Source organism: Cynocephalus volans, chromosome 9, assembly GCF_027409185.1.
Source record: "Cynocephalus volans isolate mCynVol1 chromosome 9, mCynVol1.pri, whole genome shotgun sequence".
NCBI lineage: Eukaryota > Metazoa > Chordata > Mammalia > Dermoptera > Cynocephalidae > Cynocephalus > Cynocephalus volans.
In genome coordinates this window covers 112,438,052-112,457,863 of record NC_084468.1, presented here as the reverse complement: position 1 = coordinate 112,457,863, position 19,812 = coordinate 112,438,052, and the positions used below count along the sequence as shown (strand labels likewise).

At 33.4% G+C, this 19,812-nt stretch overlaps 1 protein-coding gene across 2 annotated transcripts; it reads right to left on the bottom strand.

Annotated features, from left to right (window-relative positions):
* Positions 1-3,784: 3,784 nt before the first annotated feature.
* Positions 3,785-18,334, bottom strand: PLK4 (polo like kinase 4). 2 transcript variants are annotated; one of them, XM_063108397.1, is made up of 16 exons: positions 18,305-18,334; positions 17,570-17,665; positions 16,731-16,826; positions 16,535-16,649; positions 13,955-14,954; positions 13,128-13,228; positions 10,749-11,119; positions 9,807-9,911; positions 9,317-9,419; positions 8,619-8,768; positions 7,854-7,987; positions 7,667-7,758; positions 7,376-7,520; positions 6,452-6,592; positions 5,080-5,186; positions 3,785-3,887 (listed from the first exon to the last, which is right to left on the bottom strand). In XM_063108397.1, exons 1-16 carry the CDS (start codon positions 18,332-18,334, stop codon positions 3,785-3,787), a joined length of 2,889 nt encoding a protein of 962 aa, XP_062964467.1. The 2 variants fall into 2 exon arrangements, with proteins under 2 accessions (XP_062964467.1, XP_062964469.1); XM_063108399.1 differs by lacking the exon at positions 16,731-16,826.
* Between the last annotated feature and the right edge of the window lie 1,478 nt (positions 18,335-19,812).

Below are 19,812 nucleotides of genomic sequence, written 5' to 3'. Positions count from 1 at the left end.
TTGGTTAGAGTGGTGTTGAAACACCAAGATCAAGTCAGATACAACATGTTCATAGATGGTGCTGCATCAAATCAGAAGGCACATAACGCTAATCCCACTTTTAATGGTTAACAGTGATCAGTGGTTTCAGGTGCTGTCAGCCTCATCCATTCTTTAGGAAGTTTCTCATTAACCTTTCACCTAATACTTTTAATATTCATTGATGATTGTTGCCTTATGTCACTAGAGGTTGCTAAATGGACATTTAAAAAAATTCTATTATTCCCTTTGTACCTGCCAGCCACCAAAAAAAAAAAAAAAAAAACTAAAAAGCTGATTGGGACTGGGAACCCCCAAGTCAGTAACTTTAGGTCTTTCCTATTGGGCTGAACAGATTCTCCTGGTAAGTCTCCAGTGTCCTGATTAGAGAGACAAACTGTGGCTGCTTGCATTCTGGGAGCTAAGTAGGAAGAGGCTGTGGAGTAGAGGTGGGGTATCTCTGCATTCAGCATTCACTCTGTACAGTCACTTAATGCCTCTGTTTTCAGAATGATACCCACACCCTCAACTGTTACTCCCCAGTTCATAAACTTTGTTGTTTTATATAAAAAACTTTATGAAGTTATACATATACATATAAAACTTTCCACATTTTATATACATATGAAAGGTAAGACAGTGTGTTTCAGGGGGTATCTAGAAGAATATCATTACAACCTTGTACATAGATAAAAACACATTAAAACAGGACAGAAAAAGCACTAGTCATAAAGGAATATTGCGAAATCGGACTATATTAAAATTAAGAATTTCTGTTTATCAAAAGATACTATTAAAGAGTGAAAGCGCTAGCGTAGAATGGGAGAATTTATTTGCAACCTATATCAATAGACAACGTATATTGAGAATTTTTAAAAACCACTAAGAAAAAACCAGACAACCTAAATGGGAAAAATAGTCAAAAGATACTAACAGACAAGTCACAAGAGGATAGACAAATATCCACTGAATGTATAACATTTCAACCTCTTTAGTAATGAAAGAAATGCAAATAAAAATCACAGTGATACACTTTTCTGTGCCTTTCTAATTGGCAATAATTTTAAAAGACTGTAACACCAAGTACTGGTGAGGATGTGAAGCAATATACACTTTCATATGTGGCAGGTGGAAATGTAAAAAAATTAGGTATTATCTACTAAAAGTTGTTTTCTTTTTTTTTTTTCCTGTGGCTGGCTTGTATGGGGATCTGAACCCTTGACTTTGGTGGTGGTAGTATCACGCTTTATCAATCGTACTAAAGTTTGAGATACACAAATTTTAACATCCAGTTAAGTTCACTTCTGAGTAAAACTCAAACCTGTGTGTATATGCACCAGAATATGTTCACAGCAGTATGTTTTTACAGACAAAATCTGGAAACAACTCAAATGTCCATCAATAGTATAATAGATTAACAAACTGCAGTACATTCATACACTGGAAAACTACATAGCAACTAGTCCAAGAGAGGTCTCAAGGAGGTGGGGGACACAAAAAAGCACAGATTGATTACCTGATAAATTGGAACAAATAAAATAACTCTAGAATAAAAGGTGTTCAGGAAATGTAACTATTATAGTACATAGTTCATCTGTGAGTATTTTCATAGTCACAATAATGCAAACACTGAATATTAAACTACCAACGTACCCCTCTCCCAAAAAAAACCAGCAGAGGGGGGAAAAAGGGATTAAAACAGCCTGAAAGAAGAAAGAGAAGGAGAAAAAAAAAAAAAAGCAAAATGAAAGTAAGGCACACAGAAAGTACAAAATAAATTGGTAGACATAAATCCAATAGAACTGTCATGACAAACAGTAAAATAGACCAGAAATAGCAATTAGGGTAAACATGTTAGCCTGCAGAGGTTATTAAATTGGATTAAAAAACAAAACTTAGATAGGGGACACGACAAAAAAAGCAGTTTGATTAGAGCAAAAAAAAGCTCAGATGGTTAGAACATGGTGCTGCTAACCCCGAGGTCGAGGATTTGATCCTTGTACTGGCTAGCTTACGAAAAAAAAAAAAAAAGCCCCACAAACCTTAGCTCTCTCTTATGTATAAGAAAAATACCTAAAAAATAAAGACCCATAAAGACGGAAAGAGATAATAAAAGGTACAGCTCATTAAGATCTGTCAGAGCAAACATATTTTGAGTCTTTAGCCTTCAAAATTTAGCTAGCAATTACTTTCCTTTTGTAAAGCAAAACCTTATTTCTGATAATAATTTTCCTAAGAGAAAGGCTTATATAATTTCTTCTCCAAAGTTAGATTAGGAATGTAATAAAATGTGTTAATTCTAATAGATATTTTTATATTTGTTAGAATTTTCAGTAATCATTTACACTCTAATTCACCACCAGAGAATGTCCTACACATCTGTGAGCACTATTATTTTTTACCAATTCTTTGATAAAGGGTAACGATTCTCGTTTCAGTTTTGTATTTCTCCAACTTTAATGAGGTTGAGCATATTTATTTCCTTTTCATTGACCATATGAATTTCCTCTTTTGTGAATTATCTATTCATATCTTTTGTCCACTGGGGTTGTTTGCCTTTTTCTTATTAACTCTGCAATTTATGTTGCAAATATAATTATTTTCTCATTGCCTTAGGCAAAAACCTTCAAAACAATGTTGAATAATTGTGACATTGTCTACTTGTCTATTTAATAGAAATAGCTTATTATTTTTCCCTTATTAATATTTCCCTTATTATAAAAACCAGTAGGAAACATTAAACAGTCTTTATCATATTTAAATAGTTTCATTCTGCTCCTATTTTTTCATTAGGAATGGCTATCGCACTATCAGGTATTCTTTTTCTTCATGTTAATTCGTTAAGTTCTTCAGTGTTAAAATACTTATCATTAAAATATATATTTTCAGATAAGTGTGGAAAAGCAATGCATTTAACATTTGCAAAATTAATTTTTAAAACTTAATTGGCCCCTCCTAAACAGGCAACAAATTTAAAAATGAGTTTACTAGTAACATTTAAAAACAAGCATTTAATTAAATAAATCAAAAAATAAAATAATATCACTGTTTATTATTTTTTACAAAACACATTTGCAGAGATATTTTATCAAACACTGGTGCTACAAAAATAAATATAAAACAAATATACATGTTTACATATGTTACTTATAACATAAATACACATTATTTACATATTCAAAAATTCCAAAACTCCAGCATGTTTTGTCCATCATTCTCAACATGTCTGGGAAGTAGGGAAGACAATAAAAGCACAAATATACCACACACCATTTATATTTTTGCTTTTAAAAAATTGTTCAATACAAGGGGCCGGCCTGCGGCTCACTTGGGAGAGTGTGGTGCTGATAACACCAAAGCCACAGGTTCGGACCCCTATATAGGGATGGCCGGTTACCTCACTTGGGAAAGTGTGGTGCTGACGTCACCAAATCAAGGGTTAAGATCCCCTTACCAGTCATCTTTTAAAAACAAACAAACAGAAAAAGATTGTTCAATACAAATATATGAACACAATAAGTTTGGGAGTGTATGTTCTAAGAGCAAAGTTAGGTGTCCTATTTTACCCTATGACCACTGTATTTGGTAAGTGAGTCAAGTTTCATTCTACTTTGTTCTCTCAGAATACATCCTTTACAGTACAGATTAAAATTCTATTTCATAGAAAGGCTTTCTGAAGAAGTTATATTAAACGAAAAAATTCACTTTACTTGAAAGCCAACAAAAAAGTTATTTATTAAACTTATATATCTGAAAGGAGTTTCAATCAGTGAAAACTAGGAGTTGGATTAGAAAACATCAAAAGGATGGACGAAAGACACTGTAATTTCTGTCTGATGTATTCTGGTAATTTTTCATTTTCTGCATACCTAAATGAAGCCAAAGAAAAAAAGACAAAAACATAATTATTGGGTTCTTATGAGAGTATAGAAAGGACATTATATTTTTCAGTAATTCTTCAATGACAAGAGGCACCTCAGAAAAATTATACAAAATTATTTATTAGAGTAGATACTTAAATCAAATGAAGCATACCCAGTTTGTTTCCTTTTGAAATAGCCCAATTTCTAAACATATTTAAACAACAAAGAAAATTAGATCAAAAAACTTGAGCTGGCTTTATAATTTCTAAAGCAAGCCAAAAATCTGGATTCCTCATTAAAGTGAAGGCCCTAATTCTAAAGAAAATACTAAGCTAAACACATTATGAATACATCTCTATGTAAATATTAACAAATTTCCAAATGACCATACCAAGTAAAATATTAACATTTATCCTGTGAACATACCCACTTTACCTCTTCATCATTCCACTTTCTGGAGCACTTGAAAGAGCTTTTAGCAGAGCCTATCACTATAAGAGTTGTTCTTTAAGTGATGGCACATATATACTGTACACAATTAAGAAAAATGCAATTGATATCCACAAATTGTATTTGTCCCAAGTTACCATAAGCAATTCTCATTAAGTAGCATGTGTGCATTGGCATCATCAGCATCCTACCTCTTATTAAAAAGTTATAGTTTAATTGTGCAAACCAAGCTACTGCTTGTTCTTGTGATTGCCAGATTCCTTATTTTTTTAGCATGGTGCCTGACACACGTTTTCATACAGAATGAATATTACATTAAAAAAGAAGTCTTTCAAACCTTAATCACTTTTATAGCGGATTAGGGAATATAGCCTTTCATTTGAGAAAAAAAGAAAATCAGGTTCTCTCTTAAAAGATTTCTTGTTTCTATATTCTTTTAAGTAAATTGTTTAGGTATATTACTTTGAACTTAGAAGTCCATTACTTCTGAAAAGTTAGGCTATCAACTTGAAATTATAAGGCTACAAGGAAACTAATCATTTAGAGGGGAATACTCATACCAATTGCATTAATGTAGATGATCATAAATTATGATTAAAAAGACTATAGAACTGCTAAGAATAATTAACAGTTTAAAGAACAGTATGATCATTATTAAAATGAAAACAGTAACTTTATTAAATCAACATATACAGAAAGGAAAATTATAGCAAAGGCCTGAATCTCAACCAGTATTTTAAGAACTTACCTAGTTGTTTGACCATTTGGTGATGTGTAACTGATAGAAGACACTCCTGCCTGCACGACCAGCTGGGATCCATCATTAAACTGAACCCACACAGCTCCGCTAGTTAACTAGAAAAATAATAAGCATACAAAATTACAATAGAGGATCTGAGGTTCTTATAAAGTACTCATATTTAACAGGTTTTCCACGTACTTTAAAAAAACCAACTCAGCTGACTACAAATTTGGGGCTGTGATAACTTAGTAGCACTGAGAATATTCATAAGTCATTTTCAGATTATTTCTTTAAAGGCTAGGGAATTATAATATTAAAATTACTCTAAATTAATCCTGTTTCCCACTAATGTCCATTAGGATTTTTTCCCCCCACAAAGTAGTATTTTTTACCAAGAAGGAATTCAGGAAATAAGAAAAGCAACACCTTCTTTGTCCTTAGGTCACAAGAATTTTTCCCCTGCCTGAGAACATTACATCTTAGCCTTTAAAACTTTTTCCTTCATAGAATGTAAAAAATATTAATAAAATTACATTAAAAATGAATAAATAAATAAATAAACTTTTCCCTTTAGTCATTAATATTTAGTGTGCCACTCCAGAGAAGTATATGGTACAGAGAAAAAAACATGGACACTGGAATCAAACAGAACTAGGTTTACATCCAAACTCTGCCAACTGACAAATAGTGTAGGATTGTCAAGTCAATCTACCATTATGAACCATAATTTTACCATCTATAAAGGAGATAACATCAACTTCACCAGATTATTTTGGAGGATAAACTAGACAATATATGTAAAACACATGGTAGCACACTGGAGATAATCAATAAATGTTACCTACCCCATAAAGTACTATGCTGCATTTTACTTCACTGAAAAGTAAAAGTACACGTGCAATGCTCAAAAGTCTCTAAGCTTTCGGATAACACACACATACAGGTTCAGACCTACATAAAACTCTCTAAGTTTGAAACTCAATGTTGACTTAACTTATAAATGCAAAAATCCTTTTCTTCTTTTGCCAAATGAAAGTTACTCTAGTAATACAGATTACAAATAGTTTCTAAAACTTAAAATGCCCCGACATTATTTTTCATTCCTCACAATTACCATAATCATTATCATAACCTTGACTTTAAAACAAATGGCAAAAATAGGCTGCCCAGGCCCTAGCAGGCAATCTTTTAACAATATCTACAGTTTTCCAACTATATATAAATAAAAAAATGTTAAAATTTTTAATGAAATAACCAGTGTAAAGTGTCAAAACTTCCTTTCAAAGAAAAATCATTAAAATAATTTGTGTTCTTTGGTAACTGTCTAAACCAAAAGAAATTCGTACTGAGAAAATTCACTTTCGTAGAAACTCCTCACCTGTGTAGCCCAACCAACATTTTTCACAAAAACAGATTTCAAAAGTTGTGCTGATTTAGGAAGACAATCTTTTAGATTACTAGAAGAGATATTTGTTCCAGAAGCTGTAGTTGTAAGGCCAAGTCCTTCATTTGTAACCATCTAAAAACATAAAAGGAAAGGAAGATATTCCTCAGCATTTTTATAAACCAACTTCTGCAAAAGTAGATTTTCATTAGCTTGAAGCAATTTTTTAAAAGTTTTTTAAAAACAAAACTTTTTAATTTAAAACACAGCCACATTATTGAAAATTAGATAAATGCAGAAAAGAAGAAAATAAATTACACAATTGCTGTTTTCATTTTGGTAGATTTTTTTTCTTTTTTTCCCAAGGCATATTTTTTCATAGCTGCAATCACTGTATTTATATGTGTGTGTGTGTGTGTGTGTGTGTGTGTGTGTTTTCTATATCACTATATAGTCTTCATTAGCATAATAGTTCACTAAGTAAATGTTTAGTAAATTTACTGAACCATGAGCTTATTATGGATATTTAGGCAGTTAAAGATATTTTACTAGTAAAAATAAAGCAAGTATACATGTTAGTATATTTAGCTTTTTCCCAGACAGGTCAGGTTAGGCCTCACTGAGGTAACATTTAAACAGAGACCTGAGGATGAGAATTAGTCTTATGAAGTTAAGTGGCTGGGGAAAAAGGTACCAGGTCAAGTGAATAGCATATGAAAAGGCTCTTTGACTTGTTCAGAGAACTGAAAGAAGGCCTTTGAGGCTCAAGCACAGAGTATGGGATAAAGTAGCTCAGGAAGAGGCTGGAAAAGTAGGTAGGTGATAGTAAAGCCACAATAAGGCATTTTAATTTTGTATTAAGGGCATCATGCAATCACTGAAGGGTTTAAAGTACATAAGTAACATATATTCACTTACAGAAGGATTAAGTATTGGTGTCTGTGTCAGAGAAGCAGCACTGTTCACAGTCATTCTATTCAAAGATGGTCTATCTTTCATTGGGTAGTCTGGATCCACAGAAGGAGGTGATAAGGCCTTAGGTGAACTAATGCTACCGGGTTTTCTGAAGAAGAAAGAAATGTCCAAATATATTACCTTAAAGATTCCAATTTACAGAAAACTAAAGACTGTTTATAATGTAAACACCAAACTTTTTTTTAACATATCTTATACATTTTAGCCATATGTTTAAAATTTTCAAACATTTACCTTCCTACAATTATCGGGAAAAATGAAGCACTTCTACTTTTCTTTTCCTCTTCTGAAATTATGGATTCCAGTGCTAAACAAATATGATGACCCTATTTCAAAAGAAGAGTGCTTTCCATCATTATTTCACCTATGTCATTTGTAATCATTGTTAATTGGCATGAAAAACTTAAAAGTAGGTATGTACCTCGTTAGCATGGTCCATATAAATTTTTATGTCCTCTTTCAAGCTATTAACTTCACTTTCACCATTTAAAGTGTAAGATTTCCCAGTCTTTTCAATCACCTGAATTACATCTTCTGCTTTGTGTATTTTTGCTCCTAAAAATAAGCAGACAACTATTCTTTTAGCACTTCTTTAAATATTCCTAGATTTATATTTATTGTCATACCAGTACATAATGGCTCTTAGATCAAGGTGTCATTTACATTCATTTACTGACCATTAATAAAATGAGATTCTCAAAGCAGCCAATAAATATACACCATCCATTTTTCTTTTCAGGATGAATCTGGTTTAATTGTGATGCTTTTATGATATTTTAAAAAATCACTGCTTTCATACAAAAACATAACTGAAGGGCAGCTAAAATTATATGTGTAAGGTGTGATATGTGTTCCTTAAAAAGGAGGGAGTTTTACAGATTACAAAAGTAAATCATTTTTATACAGTAGATTTGGAATATAAGATTCTCTGGTTCAACGCTATCCTTCTTGCTACATTTAGAATTCTTATAATTTGGAATATGTCCATTTGAGTTTCTAATAAGGAACAGAATATTGTTTATATGTAATATTTAGTAGGGAAAGAGACATGTAGTATACTGTACTGTAATTTATATGTAAGATTATATATATATCTTAGAAACTTGCTGTGTTGAATAAAATATACACACACAACTACTAAATTACAAACAAAAGTAAAAAATTATCACTTCTAAATGGTACTTACCATCATAAAACCAAACCTCGAAATCAGCACAGGGAGAATTCTCCATCAAAATGCATTTAGCGTATCTTGTAAAATAAGTGATTTTGGGAGATTTAGATCTTACAAGCTGTACAAACCTGGAAGCATACTGATATTTTCGCCAATACTTTTCTAAGGGGTAAAAGAAAAAATTACCTAGTATTAGGGAAGAAAGTGTTGACTTAACATATAGTTTTATCTATCTGTTTTGATTTCTAATAGGGTTAGATAAGTTTTCTTGTTTCTTCACCTCAATGAAGTCTTACTATTCCCCAATCCATAATATTTTGAAGCTGAACTGTGAGTCAAATTGGGTTAACTGCAATTATAAACGATCATTTATGTAGTACAGCAGTGATTTCAAAGGTCAAAAACCAGATATTTCATGTTGAATTATTTTTAACATGATTCTAGCCAAATAAGTAACTAAACAACTACACAAATTATATTTGCAATATATGACTAATATTCCAGAGTTAGTTTTTACTTAAATATGTAGAACAAAAACCATAAACATTAGATTAATGAAGTATACCAAATCTCACCAGATACAAAGTCCAAGAACATGACCTACAGCCTGAATGAAGCCAAGATATTCACAATCTATCACATCCATGTATAGAGAGTTTACGTATACATAAATCTAACACCTAAATTTATCCCCTGGTAAGTTTACATACCTGGTAAACTGTCGAAGCTATACCTACTGATGCTGTCAGTAGGTGAGGGCGGTCTATCAGCAAGAGGAAAATCTCTTCCATCCTTTGGATAATAAACAGTGATCTGACGAAAAATTTTTAAGAATTCTAATTACATGTCATTAAGTTAGAGCACTATATTTTGTTACTAAAAAGTATAAAAAGTTCAAATGTAATATTAAACATTATTTTATAGAAAAATGTTAAATATTCTCTAAAAGTATTTTTTTTTTTTTCTTTTTAAACTTAAGCCAAAAGTTTGGGTTTTGTTACTAATTATAATTATTTTTTAAACCACACTAATTTATTTAAATATGTTTAGTATGCTATTTCAGTTTTTGAATTCCAGAGATACTATCACATCAGGAAAACTTATTTTTTAAAAATGTAGATATTATTGTAGAAGGAAATGGAATGCTAAATGCTGAAGTGATGATTTAAGTTGCAAGATAATAAAGAAACTCCACATTACCATATTTCCATCACTAGATATTTGAAGAACTTCTTTCACATATTCTTGAGATGTATACTCTTTTAGAAGCTCCACACACACCTCCTCTGAATCAAGTATGCTCACCTAAAAAAAACCCTCAAAATCAATAACAATTCTCTCATTTACTAACAACAGTTCTGACACATATAATACTTAAGAGAGGAGTACTTAACCATGTCAGACACCAATATTAAAGTCAAAATCAAATAGCTGCTTCACTACAACAGTCTAGACCAGAGGTTTATTTGAGCACAATTGTGAACCATAAGGCACCAAGGTAAGAATGTATAACGAAGTGTGAAATAATAACCAGTGAGCAGAAGGAAAGCAGAAGGTAGGGTGGAGAATAAGGGCTTTGAAAAGACAATAGCAAGCCACACAAAAGCAAGACTGGGTGAAACTGGAAACAAGGAACAAACAGGATGAAGATGAAATTAAAAAAAAAAAAAATCATCATTCCTAATTCACATAAGTTTTTAAACTCTAGACTTAAATGTGCATACTGTTTCTTTAATTTCAGATGTTAGAACAATAAAAGTTATATTTTCTAGTTTACCTTTTAGATTTGAGACTGGATTAATCGTAAAAACAATAAAAACAAAAGCAAAAGGATAATACTAAAAATTAATTCACTGATTGGAATTGTGAATAATATTTAACACAGTATATAGCCAGCATTATTTTTAAGTGTTTTTCATTTAAATCTATTTTATTTAAACCAATAATTTAAAATTCAAAACTTATCAGTACCTATTCACCAATCTTAAGAAGCTAGAGGGAAGCAAGACCTATTTTTTATAAACACCCATTATCTTCTCTTTAAATAAGGTTTATATTTATTGGGGACTAAAAAATATGTTCTCAAGAACTGCATTCTCAAGAAAAACATCATATAGTAATTTAGAAAAATATTAGACATACCACAGCCTTTTTGGTTTTCTGTCTGATTGGTTTTAATCTGTGAGCAATCAGAGGAGATGTAATGCTTCGTAATGTACGTTTCTGATAACCCAATGGTGGCTCCATATCCCTAGTCCTGCTTTGTTCTGAAAGAGGATCTAAACCAAAAATAGATTCTTGTTGAAACATCTCAGGTTTATTCTGAAGTGCGGTCATATATTTCATCGTATTCAGGTGTTTTACAGAATGTGCAGTATCAGAAGCATCAGAGGTTTTTTTTGCTCTTATATTAGTCCAGGCGTTTCTTGATGTGTCCTTCTGCAAATCTGGATGGCTCTGGAAATCTCTGTTTGGGCTAATGCTGCTGTTCTCAGTAGTTTGTCTTAAATGAGCTGTAATATACACGGAATAAAGCCATTTAGTAAATAACTAAAAAGCCAAGTCTACATTAAACAATATCATGCTGGTTTTAATAGCATTTTTTTTTTCCTTTTTTTTTTTTGTCTTTTTCGTGACCAGCACTCAGCCAGTGAGTGCACCGGCCATTCCCATAAAGGATCCGAACCCGCGGCGGGAGCGTTGCGGCACTCCCAGCACCGCACTCTACGGAGTGTGCCACGGGCTCGGCCCTTAATAGCATTTTTTTGAACAAAAGAAATTTAGTATAAAAAACAAGAGCTTATAATTTTAGTAACAAATAAGCACTTTAAGATATGACATAATAAGATAATGTTAAAAAGACATTTTAAGCTAGATCTCAAAGGAATACCTTTAGGACTCCTAAGACTGAGACAGAGAAGCTATTAACATGAAATTAATTTTTCAATTAAGGCAAAAACTAGTCACCACAGGGTCACCTACTAATTCTAAAGCAAGCAACTACCAATGCTCCAAAAAAGCAAATTTGAGAGAAGTTCCCAGGTAATCATTCTACATAAGAAAAATATGTAAATTTACTGTTTAAGCTAGGGACTGTCTATCCCATCTTTACTTAGAAAATATGCAACTGAAAGCAAAAAACTATATGAATAGCTTTAATATTATTAATATTTAATATTATACATGTATTTGCACCCACATTTTAAAAAGTTCTTACTGAACTTTAACAATTTATATTTTATATGTTGGTTTTTTTGGTTGTTGTTTGTACAAGGGCTCAAACCTTGAACCTTGGTGTTATCAGCACTACTCTCTAACTGAGGTATCCGGACATCCCCATTATATGGTTTTAGAGTTCACATGGGAACATTATTTTTTTAAGACTTTAAATGATTAGATTATATAAAATTCTGTAAAGCAATTTTTTAATGCTATACCCTAAAATTTTTCTGAAATGACTTTTTAGAGCTTTTTCCCCCTCTTCCATTATGATGGAAAATATTTTATATCAATATACTTCAAAACTGCAGCACTACTAGATTGTTATAAACACAGTTATCTCTCCATTCAGACAAGTCCACGTTACCAAACAAATTATCTATAAACACAACAGATGTGCAAAATTAAGTACATGCCCATTTTATATTTTAAAAAACAAAATGAATCATCTCTAACAAGTACACATGGAAAGATTAATTCTCTTTTGTGCTTCTAAATAATATACTTTTTAAAAAAAAAGAATAGTCTTGAGATGATGTAACAAACTCTCTTAAATTACAGCTATATTATGCACTCTTCACCTGTAATACAATACTTAGTAAAAAAAAAAAATGATCTCCTCCTCTCCATATGTTTCTTTTTTATTCTTTTTTTTCCGTCCTTATTTCCCAACCCACCTTCTGTGAATCTGTCACAGAACATTAATGAGGAATGTTTAACCGTCAACCTTTATATCTATAAATAAAATAATGACTCGAATGACACCTGTTTGAAAATGTTTAGGTTTCAGTAGCTGTGTATTTTCGTGAGGTTCCACTGGTACACTACAATGTTCATATCAACTTCTACCTAAAAATACGGTCAACCATCTTTTGATTATTTTATGGGCACTGATAGTAGGTGCTTATTATAGAGGCTGCAAGAGCAGAAGTGTTAAGAGTAAAGTCTGAGTGAGACTGCTTGGGTTGGACACCTGGCTTCTCTACTTAATAGTCGTGTAGCTTGAGCAAATTAAGCTCTGTGTAGCACAATTTCCTCATCTGTAAGATAGGGATAATAACAGTACCTCCCTCATGTTTTTTGTGAGAATTTATTAAGTTAATAACATATGTTAAGCATTATGGACAGTGACTACTTACAGTAAATATTCAAAATGTGTTAAATTATTACTACTGTAATATAGCTTTATTGTAATTTATTGATAATGCTTTATTTCCTTAAGAAAACTCAAAAAGAAAACTGCAATGCTTGGTAAATGTCCAAGTCATTAATTTTTTATTAAATACTCCATTAAAAACTCACCATTTATTTGTAGATTCCCAAACTGCTGTTGTATCATTTCAGGCTGAGGTGTCTGGTCTGAAAATGGAAAAGGAGTTTTTCCTAGACAAAGATGATTGGAGCTAAAAAAAAAAAAAAATCCTATAAACTAATAAAAAATTATCATGTAACTTTGTAAGACAAAAATACTAGTTAAGAGAGATTTCTTTTGATTTGAATACCTTAAAATTTTAGAATAGCTGTAGAAAACTATTTGCATAACTTAAATATCTCTAAAAAGCTAAATTCCCACGACAAAATGTCCATGGCACTGTGACAGTGTTTCTATATGGCTACTTCCCTCATAATTTAAGCATAAAAATCATAAAAAGATCAGAAAAAGAAAAAAATAAACACTAGTCACTAAAAAATTAATTTCATGTTAGAAGCAGTCATATTGATTACTCATCACTCAGGCTCAACTTCTCTCTATGTGTGTATAGTTATTAAGAGTACTTTAGGGATCAGACATGTTTAATATGATACTTCGCACCAGAGATCTGTTCCATGTAAAATTAAAAATGAAACTAAAAATTACTAAGTATTAAACACATGCTATAAACATATTCATGAACACATACACTCATTTTTAAGAGGAATTTTTAACCATGATTCAAAATCATTATTCTAATTCTCTTCCTAATAAGAAATGGAAATCATAATTGAGAAGTGCCTTGGGAACATGTGACAGTGATTTAAAAAAAGTCATTCATTGCCCTGGTACCCCCACTTAGTTACACGCAGCTTTATATTTGTGCTAGTGCAATGTTTACAAAAAAATAAAATGCTTTTGATAGAATTATTCTTACAGTGCTTGGTCCTTATTGAGTCTTTCAGAAGATCCAGAACTATCGGATGTCTTTTCTTTAAAGACATGGAAAATATTGGGTGAGTAACTCTCTTCATCTACTCCTGATCTTTTGGATTTTGAAAACATTTCTGCTGAGTGACATCGTTCCATTGTATATGCTTTTGCTCGAGACTGACTACTAGAAGTGCCGGATCGATCAGAGGAATGGGCTCTACGAAGGTATCGAGAACGTGGCCTTTCTTCTACATCTTGGATTACTCTTCCCCTTCCACTATTACTGGTTTCTTCTTGATTTCCCCACTGAGTATAAAAACTGCTTCCATCTCCAGAAGAAAAATCACTCGAATTTTTATTCTTTGGAAATACAGTCATTTTATTTGGGAGTGGCTGACCAATCAAAAGTCGTCTTCTGTCAAATAAACTACCACTTATACTGGTACTGGAAGAACCTGTAATTGCAGTAGAAATTGTGGCATGTCCACTATCTATTGAGTCTTCTACAGTTCCTAAGTCTTTACTTCTTGTTGAAGAATTTTGGGACATAAAAGGATGGTCCAATACTGAAGACAGACTTAAACGATCTGCTGGATTTCTACGAAGTAACTGGTGAATAAGGTCCTTGGCCTCTCTTGACAAAAAAGTTGGCATTTCATAATCTGCCAATACTACTTTATTTAATGTGTTCTTGACTGTGTCTGTGTCAAAAGGTGGTCTCCCAATAAGTAACGTATAAAACATACAGCCCAAGGACCAAATATCAGACTCTAGTCCATGTGCACTTCGAGTAGCAATTTCTGGTGAAATATAATTAGGAGTTCCACATAATGTATAGTGCTTTTCATGTGGCATTTTCAATTGAGTTGCCAGCCCAAAATCGGCAATCTTGATGTTCATATTACGAGTAAGTAAGAGATTAGAAAGGGTGAGATCCCGGTGTAATATACCATGAGAATGAAGATACAACATTCCTGTAATGATCTGGTGCATGAAGTGTCGAGCTGTTAAGATGCAAAAAAGAGAACTTACAATTTAGAACACCTGGAAGATACAGCATTTAGAACACATTATGAAACCCAGGTATATATGCCAGAGTAATACATTAGAACATTGGCTTGCAGTTTAGATTTGCCAAACAAAATGTCTAACTTCCCTTTAAGAAAATTAGGCACTCCTTTTAATCTTTGTCCTTTCCAACTGACAATGTTTCTACATATAGTTAAGAGAAGCTTAATTTTATTAGCAACTGCGAGTGATTAGAGTAACTAAGGTAACCAGAAGTTCACAGCAATTAAGAAAAGTAATTATTTTGGTTAGAGTGCTGTTGCTGATTATACCAAAGTCAAGGATTTGGATCCCCATAACCAGCCAGCCACCAAAAAAAAAAAAAAAAAAAAGAAAAAATTATTTATCGTAATTGCACAAACAATTCATAATGTATTCTAATTATTAAAAAGGGAGGAAAAAAGGCAGCCTTTGATGCCTCCCAACTCTCCCAAGAAGTAATCACTGTCAACAGTTTGTATATCATATATTCTTTCATAATTTTCTTCTGCATGCTTGCTTACATACATTTAAATCTACAGCATACTGTCATAAATGCTTTTTAAATGTAAAAATATCAAAAATATGTAGTTTCATTATTACTTTTTTCCCACTTCACAATATTTCTTAGATCTTTTTAATTAAAAAGTATTATGAAAAATGCAGTAATCATCATCAATACGTATATGGATTTTTTTTTCCAGTTCATATTATCTTCTCAGAATAAACTTCAACAGTAGAATTTGAGTCAAAGAATACAAACATTTCCATAATTCTTAATACATGTGACCAAATTGTTTTCCAAATGGGTTATATAGATTCAAAAGTTAGAAAGCCTATCAGCAATAATCTTTTTTAGCTTTCCTGCAATCTCAGTTAACGAGCAGTATAACTTGAAAACAATTATTTGTGTGATGATGTATGGACCTTATTTGATTATGGTTTGAATTGTAAAAAATTATTTACGATAAATTAGAAAAGTTTGAAACTGACTATTTGCTAGTAAGAATTATCATATGTGATAATGACTGTGACATTATGCTTTTTAAAATACTCTGGTGAATCAGGGTAGTAAAAAAGGATATAGATGAAACAATTTGATCACGAGTCAATAGTTTTGGAAGCTGAGTAATAAGTTCAAGGGTGCTTACTATAGAACTCTCTTATATATTTTACATTTTCTATAATAAATGGTTTCAATGGTTATTTGTGTTTGATTTAGAAACTATAGTCATCAATGATATTCTAAAAAGCTTTCTAGATTTGAAAGGATATAAACTAAATTGCTACCAATTATTTAATTTAAAATGTGGTTTGGGGGATATAAGGATAACAAATTTCTACTTCTATAATGCTTGAGTTGTACATAAGAATTAACAGCTTTTAGGGAAAAGGGGGAAATCTTGACTAGCCTAACAGTAATAATTGAAAAATAATTTTAAAAATGATTTTACTAAATGTTACAAAATAGCACATTCTTCAAAACCATACTTTAAAAAGCAAAATTCTTACCCACCAAGAAAAAAAAAAAGCCTACCTTCATTTTCTGAGAAGGGTTTCATTCTGTTCTTTATATACCTGTTCATTTCTCCATTATGGCACATTTCTAATACCAGGTACACATAATTGTTATCTTCAAAATAGTTATAAAGCTGAAATGTGAAAGAGCATAATAAATTATAATATATAAAAATTCAATCTCCTTGACCACTTCTATAAAATTTGTATCTTACCTCCAAGATAGAAGGATGTTTCAACTGGCAATGTATTTTCACCTCATTTTGGACTCTCTGTACCATTCCAGCTTTGTACATGGCTTTCTTATCTATCTAAAAATAAACAAAAGGTTTAAATATTTATAATAAACTCTGAAATGTGAAGTTGTTACAAGTCACCTAGGAAAATATGATTTAAAACAGTCAGAAGTCCTTTCATCCACGTAAGGTGAACTTACTCTGTTGTCTAGTTTCCCTGTGCATCATCTAGCACAGTGCTTAGCAGCGTGGATACTCAGTAAGCATTTTAATACCCCCTCTCAATTTGAAGAATTTATTAACTAGCACAACTATCCTATCTATAAGAAAAAAAATCCAAATGTAGCCAAGATTTAAAACAAAATTTCCCTTCCCTTTTCCAACTGGTTTAAATGATCCTTAATATCCTTATGTTTAGTTTACTCTTAATTATTAGAGTGACTTCTAACAATCAAGAATAGTATTTTGAATTGTCACAGTGTAATACAGAACTATAAACAAATGTGTTCTTATTATTATAAACACATTATTTGTTATTTGATTTCTACCCATAACTCCAAGTATTCATTATTACAACATATACCAGGTCTCCGGAACATTAATGAAGATAAAGCACTTATTTAAGCAAGGTCAAGGCTCTCCTAAAATGTCCTGAAATCTCAATTGCTGAACTTGGCACTACTGACTTCTGTGTATACAATGTGTTCTTTACACAATAATTAAAGAAAAGGCTGGCAGGTAAGGAGTTTCTGACATCTCAAACAGCACACCTCTCTAGTTACTTTTTACAGAAAAGAAGTTGATTGATATATTCTTACCATTTTGATTGCAACTTCCAAACCAGTGTGAATGGACTCAGCTCTGTATACACCAGCAAATGATCCTTTACCCAGCAGATTTCCAACTTTAAAATCCTTAAAAGTTAAAATTAAAGATTATGTGTGATGACTCACAGGAGTAGAAAGGAAGGTGGGATGGGGCTAGAAAAAGAAGATAAAACGGATCGAAAGGGGGATTGACAAAATTCAAGCAGATATTACACCTCGATACAGCAGGTGTCTGGCATGGAAGGCATGTTGACGCCCTGCGGGGTTCCCTGAGCTTCCAGGCTGGGATCGAGATGGAGCACCCTAATAATCTGGCTCCTCAGTGCAGGCTCAGCGCCCTCCTCCCACCTCCAGTCAAGCCCTGGCAGACTAGGCCCTGGCCAGATTCCCGCCGCAGCTCCCGCCGAAGGTAACCGCCATCCCCTTGGAAAAGGGGTAGGTAGCCTTGCCCTGCTCTACCGCGGCAGCTCTGGCGGGATGGCTGACAGGACAAGGCCCGGCTGCGAGCAACTCACCTGTCCCGCTGCTCCACCCAGCCCCCACGGTCTCTGAGGGGCCGGCCGCTCCGCCCCCAAACAGCCAGGGCCCGGCGGTTGGGACCCTCCCAAAGCACCTGGGCGCCCGCCCCGCAGCCGTTAGCTTCGCTCCTTCCCCTTCCCACAGCGGCATCGAATCCCTCCACTCCGACTCCCACCCGCCACGCTGCAGACTGCCGAGTCTTTTCACCTCGATCTTCTCCCCGATGCAGGTCGCCATATTTCCAGGCCCCGGCCTGAGTTCCACGGATTTGCTCCCTTCACGCAGTCCCTTCGAGGCAGCGCTCCAAGCAGCCAGCCGGTCTTGGCGCCCATCAGGCTAGGCTCTTTAGGCCGCCGCTCCCGGCGACAACAGTAAAGCCACCGAAAGTTTTCCCCGATACGTTCTGAGGCCTGGGCGTTGCCTCTGCGATCCCATTTTGAAAAACTCCCGCCGGTTGCCGTCCAAGCGAGGCAGGCGGTGACGTAAAGAGACGGGTCGCTCCGGAGAGGCTGCGCCCGGGAGCGCATGCGTGCCACGCTCTCCTTCGCGGCCCGCCTGGTCTTCCAGGCTTCCGGGCCGAGGGCGGGGAGAGCTTTTACCGCCTCCCGCTTGGGGAGAGGCGTCAGCTGTCCGGCTCTCCGAAGGCTAGAGCAAGACTTAGAGATGGGACATTGATAGCTGATCACTTCCTTACTTTACGGTCTGAAAAAACCACTTCCAATTCCAGAAAGGGTTTTAAACTTTAAAATTTCAAATGTTTAGACTTAGCAGCACAGGAAAGAAATCATTAGCTCGTACAGCTTATTCCATAGTTTTTCACAACTGTAATTAATGTGTACTGTACTTTAAGAAAAAAACTTACATTCTTTATTTGGCAAACTCCTGTTAAGTGTTATAATGTCATTTGTGTGATCACTTACAGGTAAGCGATCTCTCACACGAGTACTCTATGTATAAAACAAAAGAGACCTCTAGGACTGGGATGGTCCCCTCTGCAGATGAGAAAATTGTGATGCTCGGGAAGGATATATAGCAAACTGAGAACTCGTGCACAAACATACATCTGTTTTTAAATTAAAAGCTCTTCTACATTAGTGGATATATCGACTTTTATTAAGTTTGTCTACGTGAACCTATAAAAAAAATCTCTGTTCAGAGAAAACTCAACTTTTTCCCTTTATTTCTGGAAAGCCCTCCTTAAAAGTTATGTGTTATAATGCTAGAGCAGTTCTCATCGAAGTCCCAGATTCCAGTCTTCCAGTTAGACTTGCTTTTGCTATTTACTTTTCAGAAGTTTCTATAATTGCCCTCATTGTTTTTTTTAACTTTTTATTTTGAAATAATTTCAAAATTACAGAAAAGTCACGAGAATAATAGAGAACTGAATTGTTCTTAACTCATATTCACTAATTCTTAACATTTTGCCACATTTTAGTATTTTGTGTGTAATATACATGTACATATTATGTAGTAATAAATAATATAAACCTATTATTTATATTTTATGAATCATTCTATAATAGGTTGCATTCACTATGCTTTTTTACCATCTTATTTCTTAAGAACAAAGATGTCTTCTTGTATGATTACACAAAATAAGGGTATGTATTTAACATTGATATAATACTTATAGTCCAATTTTGCCAATTGTTCTCATAATGTCTTTTTAGGAATTTATACTGCCCGGTACAGACCTAGTACAGGGGGATATTAGT

Coding starts and splice junctions, on each gene's coding strand:
- PLK4 (XM_063108397.1), bottom strand. CDS start 18,334: ATGGCGACCTGCATCGGGGAGAAGATCGAG. Junction 16,650..16,730: donor AACATCCTTCTATCTTGGAG/GTAAGATACAAA, acceptor TTCACATTTCAG/CTTTATAACTATTTTGAAGA. Junction 8,769..9,316: donor TAGCTTCGACAGTTTACCAG/GTATGTAAACTT, acceptor TTTACCCCTTAG/AAAAGTATTGGCGAAAATAT.